Raw genomic sequence first — 7,586 nt, 5'->3', positions numbered from 1 at the left:
AATAAATAATTAAAATAAAAATTATTTCTGACTTCCCTCCATGTTTAGGACACAAATTTCCAGGATTCAAAGACAGAACTTTAACAAGTGTTTGTCAGAGCACTTTCCCCTCCTTATACCTCATTTATAAGTCATATAGGTTAGCAATTATCAATTTAGCTCTCAATTCAACATCTTAAGTACCAGATTCCTGTCTATTAAACAAAAAAATTTCACTACTCTTAGGCAAAACCAAAAGAAAAAAAATAGAAAAAAAAAAACAAATTAAAAAACCAACCCCCCCGAAACAATAACAACCCTCCGCTCAGAAACCAAAAAATCCAAATCAAAGAAGAAAAAAACAAAACCCAAAAAACAGAACACATTGCATTTTCTGAGAAAGTTTTAAAATAATTATTACAATTACCTACAGGGGAGAATCCTTCCTTGTCTCTTCCAGCTTCTGATGTTTGCTGGCAATCCTCAGCATTCCTTGGTTTTCTCGACGAAAAATTAATTAGTCAATCTAAGAAAGAAACAGAAAATTTTATTTGAGCCAAATTTCAGGATGATAACTGGGGAAAAGCATCTCAGAAAGCTCTGAGAACTGTTTCGCCCGTTAGAAGTTAAGGCACTGTTACCTAAGTTTTTTGAGACAGAGGGCTGTACATCAAATGACCTATTATTGACAGTTTACATAATCTGGATCTGCAAGTACAAGGTGATGGGTCATGTGACCCCCTTACAAGCTCAAGAAGGAATGTTATCTTTTAAGGAGTTGTCTTGGTGCTGGGAGAATGTTGCTCTTTATGGTTGAGCATCATCCTGCTGATGCGGAAGGTTTGGTCCATGCATAATATAGACACACAATGCACAGTGGTGGGAGAGAGGAGGCCAAAGGGCAGAGAAGAATTTTTTTATGTTTAAATTTTTCTTGTCTGGCCGTAAACTATGAATTTTACTTCACAGTTTGTAGCTGCACCATGCCAATATCTGCCTTCACTGTCACATGACTGTTTTCTTTTTGTGCATCTCTCCCCTTTTCCTATAAGGATGCCACTCTGCTCCTGTATGATTTCATGTTAATTACATCAACCACCACCCCATATCCAAATTTATTCACATTCGAAAGTACCGGAGTTTAGGACTAACCTCAACATATCTTCGTGGGGGGACACAATTCAACCCACACGAGTATTCTTGGAACTTTTAAGTTGTGTGAGTTTTTGTAGTAGGAATTCACTGCCGCTTTAGGCATCATGTATCCCTTAAATCTTGTTCCCCTTTTACAACTAAGAAAATAGTGAATTTGGTCAGTTTTATCTGAGAAAGTAAACTTCTGACGACTTGCTAACAACAGAGACTGATATACAATACCTGGAATTTTTACTAGGATAGGGGATAGTAAATGACTAGGTGCTTTTAAGATTACTTTTCAAGAGAGACATCAACAAACTTGGAGAGAGAGGTGAAAAATTTTAAACTAGCCCTTACAATCTTAACAAGACCTTCAGCTATTCAGGGATATGCCCTCCCTCTCACACTCTTGTTTCATTCTCTCCCCACTCACTCCATTTTCCCCCCTCCAGGTATGACCGTCCTTGGTAAGGATGCAACACACATTACTATAATTTTGTAGATTTAAACAATTGAGGTACAACTACATACAGCAAAATGAGAAGGGCAAGCAAATTTGTGCTCTTTCTGAAAGTTAGTAGGCTTCATAATTTTGTCTCTATTTTATTTTATTTATTTATTTTTTGCGGTACGCGGGCCTCTCACTGTTGTGGCCTCTCCTGTTGCGGAGCACAGGCTCCGGACGCTCAGGTTCAGCGGCCATGGCTCACGGGCCCAGCCGCTCCGCCCCAAGTGGGATCTTCCCAGAACAGGGCACGAACCCATGTCCCCTGCATTGGCAGGCGGACTCTCAACCACTGCACCACCAGGGAAGCCCTATTTTATTTTTTCTAGATTCATTTGCTTTTCCTCCTATCATGCTTAGCCTTACACAGCTATTTTTTATTTTCAAATTCTCTCAAGTGCTGTGTTCTACTTGGGAGTTTCTCCCAACTGGAATGGCCTTAGCTGGCACACACCTTTCCTTCAGAACTCAGCGTCTTCTTCGAAACCTTCCCTTGGGTTTCTGAGTTCCTTTGGCACAATGTATGTGATTCTTTTTATTTTTCCCTGTTCAATTACTAGTCTTAACCAGACTGAGTTCTTCCTCTTAAGACAAAGGTGGGGGGGTGTGATGTACCTTGTCTGTCTTTGCATTCCAGGTGTGGAGCCCAAAGCCTGACACATAGTGTGCGCTCAATAAAAGTTTATTGTCAGTAAGTGACAATTAACACGCATATATGTACTTCATAGTTTTCCCGGCGCGTTCACACGATCTTATTTGATCCCTACTACAGCCTTATAAAATAGTAATTATCACCACCCTATCATTTCCTATTTTATAAAGTGTAGAGTGGAGACGAAAAAGTTAAGTATCTTGCCCCGCGCCAGTCAACAGTAAAGCGTGACTCGCACCTGGTTTTCCAAGACTCCCAAGTACCGGGCTCTTGACATCATACAACATGTTGAGGTCAGCGCCAACTTCGCACCAGGATTTAAACTTGGGGAGACCCGCTGCGGCCGCACTTTCGGACGCTGGGCTGAGATGCGCAAAGCCTCAGAGGGGCACCTGGGAGACTGGACTACAACTCCCAGAAACCCCTGGGGGCAAAGCCTCAGGTGAGTGGTTGAGATCTAGCAGCCCATAGAGCCGCGACGAGCTCCTACAGACCAATCACGGGCCTGAAGGGCGGGTCCTCCCACACTGAGGCTGGATTGCGCGCAGAAACTAACAGTATTCTGAGTTTCCCCAAACCCTGAGGGGACTCATAGCCTCGGCCAGCGCCTCGGCTGCCACGTCGTCCTCCTCTTCGGGTCTATCCCGCGCCCTCCCGGCGACCCGGCCTCCGGTCGCGCGGGTCTAGCCGCCAGGCCCTTGCCGAGGACAGGCCAGGTGGCCGAGAAGAAAGCACGTGTTTGAGCAGTGGTCTGGGCCAGGGGTCCGCCTGTCGTCGCCTCGCGGCGCCAGGGTCCTGAGGGGAGGCCCCTCCCTCAGTGTCCCCCGGACTCCGGCCTTCTGTGAACCACTGGCCCCGCGCTGGCTGGCGTGGCTCTGGGCCGTCACGTGTGGAGGGAGGGTGCGTCTTTCCCGCCGCGTCCCCGGCCCGAAGAGGAGAGGACTCCGCAGCATGTCCCCCGCGCTCCACGACCTGACGCCATCCGGTAACGCTGTGACCCGCTCTCCGCGCTTCGGTGGTTTATTGTCTCCTAATCCCTGGGGTGATTCAGTCACCACCCGGAGACACCTGGTTAGGTTTCCCCGTGGGCGGGCGGCGCCTTTGAACTTGCGGAGGAGCCCTGAGGTACCACGTTTTCTTGCTGCGTTCCTTCCCTCCACCCACTTCCCCCTTCCTCCCCAGGCAAACAAACCATCAAATCCGTAGAGCACACCCCATACCCGCAATGCTCCCGAAACACATTCTGAACGTCAAGGTAACTACACTTTGCATTTTGGCGTAGCATATTCCTGCAGGGCCCTATGGAAGTTTTGCATGATTGAACGTTCTCATTCAGCGTATGTTTACTGAGCACCTAAGCCAAAGAAGGTTCAGGCGCTGAGAGGTAAGGAAGCCCAGAGAAGTATTTAAAACTGCGTTGAAGTTTTATTTTCCACTTCGGGGTTAGAGCAGTAGTTCTGCAAACTCCAGTGTGCATAGAATCACTATGTTAAAATAGATTAGCAGGTACACAGTGGGTCGGGATGTGGAGTAATAATCCTGAGTGATTTTGATGTTGGTGCCTCCGGCATCAACAGTGAGGGGAAAAAAACAAACAAATTAGTTTAGCACAAGAACAGAATATATTTTCAGCTTTAAAATGAGCTCTGGGCCTTTAATGTCGTCCCTGATTATAATTTGTGGACAAATACACCCATAAAAACATGTGAGGTATGAAGTAGAAAATGAAGAAACAAGAGAATCAGTAATAAGGACGGAACAGTAGCAGTGCTATGACAGATGACGCTGTTCAGCTCAGGGAGGAGCGTGAAGACTGAATTCATAACTCAGAAATTTTTCAGAGGTGAGCTAGTGACCCTTTAGATTTGTAAGGTCCTGATAAATGGGACCGTTAGAATTGTTCATGAAACAAGTGGAACTATGACTGGGAAACATTTGATCACTGTTACTATAAAGTAAGACCTGTATCTCTCACAGGGGTGTCATTTATTTATTTGAACAATATCTCTTACCGATGACTTCTGGCCTTCCCCTCCCCATTTAATTAAAAAAGGAGGTATGTGATTTCCCTTATCCAGCAGCAAAATGCCTCTAAAGATTTAGAATAGTTTGAATACTGAGTGATCTTTGTACAGCAGATGAAAGGAAAATTGTTGAGTATTTGAATCTAGCTCAGCTCCCTGACCCCAAGGCTCACTTCTATAGCTTCTCTCTGTGTGGGCAGCCTGTATGTTGGGGTGAGAATCAGGTTTTAACTTCCAAAAACCCTTACTTAGTTACTTATTGGTGTCCAGTCTTAGTGAAGCTCTTTAATGAAGAACTGGGAATTCTTGAATCTCGAGGTCAGGCCTTAAGCCTAAATGTCCATGACCTCAGACCATGGTTGTACCCCCTTAGGAAAGAGGCTGGTGGGCTAGCAAATACTTCTTGTGAGAAAAGTTTAACTACAGCTTCTAAACATTTCTTAGTTTCATCCTTGCTATCTATGTTATCTGGAACTCAGTTGTTAAGTGATTAATGAAAGAATGACTAAATGAGCCAGTGAATTGATATCAGCCAGTTACCTGATTCTAATTCTTCCCTGTCTTATTAAAATCAAAGCAGAAATAGTCTATTTCAGAAATGGAACATTGCACAAGCAAAGAGATGTCTACAAAGTGTAGCAAGTTGGTGCAACCTAGAAGTTAGAGATTCAAAAATGAAGTATCTTGCAAGGGACTTATAGGGCAGCAGTAAGATCGTCTTTAATACAGTAAAGTCAGGAAACTGCTGAGAATGCGTTGGGATCATTTGTTTACAATGCAGAAAATGAAAACTTCTTTTCCTTGCTCTGTGTGTTCCCCAGTTAGTGCAGTGGATATGGGAGTCCTAAATAAATCAGCTACATGGGATCATTCTATCCCCAGAGGAAATGTGTTCCTGACACTAATTTATTACCTAAAATCCTGTGTATCAGGGGTTTATTGGTTTATGCCTTCATCTTGTCATTCTTCAGGATGGTTCTTAAAGGTGATAGTATCTGACTTACCCACCTCAACATCTAATTGGTGTTTTAACCAGTTAACCCATATTTGTTTATTCTTTGGAACAATTATGAATCACAGTATTATTACTGGGAAATAAAACATTAGTGGTAGAAAAAAAATCACCCAAATAAACAAAATACATTGGCTAGGTCCTCTCAAACTGGGAAAAACACTGTGATCTCTTAGGCTCGCTAGACAAGGACTCTCTCTTCTGGACTGCGTATCTATATAATACATATATATGTTAAACTTAAAGATATTTCTGAGACACTGTTGTAACTAGTCAGTTAAATGAAGGACCTGCAAAACTTCTACTGTGAAAGATGTTAGGGAGAATCTGCTCTGTTTAGAACCTGACTAGTCAGGAGTAAAATGTACAGAATGTTCTAGGGCTTCCCTGGTGGCGCAGTGGTTGAGAGTCTGCCTGCCGATGCAGGGGACACGGGTTCGTGCCCCGGTCCGGGAAGATCCCACATGCCGCGGAGCAGCTGGGCCCGTGAGCCATGGCCGCTGGGCCTGAGCGTCCGGAGCCTGTGCTCCGCAACAGGAGAGGCCACAACAGTGAGAGGCCCGCGTACCGCAAAAAAAAAAAAAAAAAAAAAAAAAAAAAATGTACAGAATGTTCTAGACCTAATGAACTGAATACAGATAAATACCAGTTTGTTTTGTTGCTTTTATTGTTTATGGAAGAGCAGCATTTCAACAAATGCTCACCCTGCCAAGGGAAAGGAGAATTCTTAAGGTGACTTACTCTTATGAGACGGTTCTGGAGGAGCAATGGTTATTAGAAGCCAGTGAAAGATAATCCCCTACTGGAAAGTCTTGCGGAACACATAAAGATTAGAACAGTGAACACTTATGCTAACAAATATGGGAGGAGGATCTTTTAGTTTCTCTTACGGTAAATCTTACGTTATCCCCCAAAGGATAAATAAACACGTGGAAAATGTAGCTGCATTGGATTTTTTTTTTTTTTTTTTGCGATACGTGGGCCTCTCACTGTTGTGGCCTCTCCCATTGTGGGGCACAGGCTCTGGACGCGCAGGCTCAGCGGCCATGGCACATGGGCCTAGCCGCTGCGCGGCATGTGGGATCTTTCCAGACCGGGGCACGAACCCGTGTCCCCTGCATCGGCAGGCGGACTCTCAACCACTGTGCCACCAGGGAAGCCCCGGTGCATTGGATTTTTAAGGACCTCAGTTGCAGAGGAGTTTTGTGTTCAATCCTTACAATTCCCACTCATATTTGTCTTATTATGTGTTCCCTTTTGCCTCTATTTTCTGTTCACAATTCTCTTGCTCCTGTTTCACATATTTCCACGTATTTGTACATTTCCTTGTAGACTCTAGTCTGTGTATGTAGTTTTAATTCATATAAATATAAACCTGGTAGTTAGTCATTAATAACTTTCTCCCTCAATATTCTGTCTGTACAGTAGAGCAACACAGAGGTAGATCCGGCTACCACCCAGTAGTATTTGGCATGAGCATCCTGCACATTTGACTTTGCCATTTCCCAAGGTTGTCTGGAACTTGCCACTTCTATAAACATCCTCTGATTTGTTCTCTATGGATCGATGGAGACTTTGTTTGGGAAATACCAGGAGTAAGATTGTTGGGTTTTCCTCATGCTTAATTTTACTGACTCCTGCTAGGCTGCTCTCCACAATGGCTGTATCTGTCTATGTTCCAAAAAGCAAGAGTTCAGATTTTCTTTGGCATTATCCAGTCTTCTAATTATTGCCCATCCATTGTGTATATATTGGTTTTGTCTTGTTTTAATTCCTGTCTCTTTGATAGTTAATGAGTTGGAGCATCTCTTCATATACTTGTTGATTATTCAGTTTTTCCTTCTCTTGGTTTGCTTATTCACATCTTTTGCCCATTTTTCTATTTTATTTCTTATTGATTTGTAGGAGCTCTTGGTACATTATAGATGTTAGTCCCTTTCACTTACACTTTTTAAAAAAAAAAAATTTTTTTTTCTTTGGTCGTGCCGTGCTGCTTGTGGGATCTTAGTTCCCTGAGGCGAAATCTTAGTTCCCTGAGCAGGAATCGAACCTGGGCCCCCAACAGTGGAAGCGCAGAGTCCTAACCACTGGACTGCCAGGGGATTCCCAGTCCCTTTCAGTTACAGACATTGCAGAATCTTCCTCCAATTCATAATCTGTTTATTACTTTTGTCTGTGGTGACTTTCATTTAATAGAAATTATTAGTTTGTATGTAATCAAATTCACCTTTTATTTTTTAACATTATAGGTTGAGCTTTTTGAGTCTTTGGAAGTCT

At 43.4% G+C, this 7,586-nt stretch overlaps 1 protein-coding gene across 2 annotated transcripts in view; it reads left to right on the top strand.

The window, feature by feature from the left end:
* Positions 1-3,212: 3,212 nt before the first annotated feature.
* Positions 3,213-7,586, top strand: part of MTR (5-methyltetrahydrofolate-homocysteine methyltransferase) — a 118,045-nt gene continuing 113,671 nt past the window's right edge. For both annotated transcript variants that reach the window (XM_007452934.1, XM_007452933.1), the window contains exon 1: positions 3,213-3,258. In XM_007452934.1, coding sequence (XP_007452996.1) covers positions 3,225-3,258 — 34 coding nt within the window. In that variant the 5' untranslated portion in view covers positions 3,213-3,224. The remainder of the gene's footprint in view (positions 3,259-7,586) is intronic.

Source organism: Lipotes vexillifer, unplaced genomic scaffold, assembly GCF_000442215.2.
Source record: "Lipotes vexillifer unplaced genomic scaffold, Lipotes_vexillifer_v1.1 scaffold1088, whole genome shotgun sequence".
Lineage (NCBI taxonomy): Eukaryota > Metazoa > Chordata > Mammalia > Artiodactyla > Lipotidae > Lipotes > Lipotes vexillifer.
The sequence above is the reverse complement of the archived record's forward strand: the minus strand, read 5'-3'. Positions and strand labels throughout refer to the sequence as shown.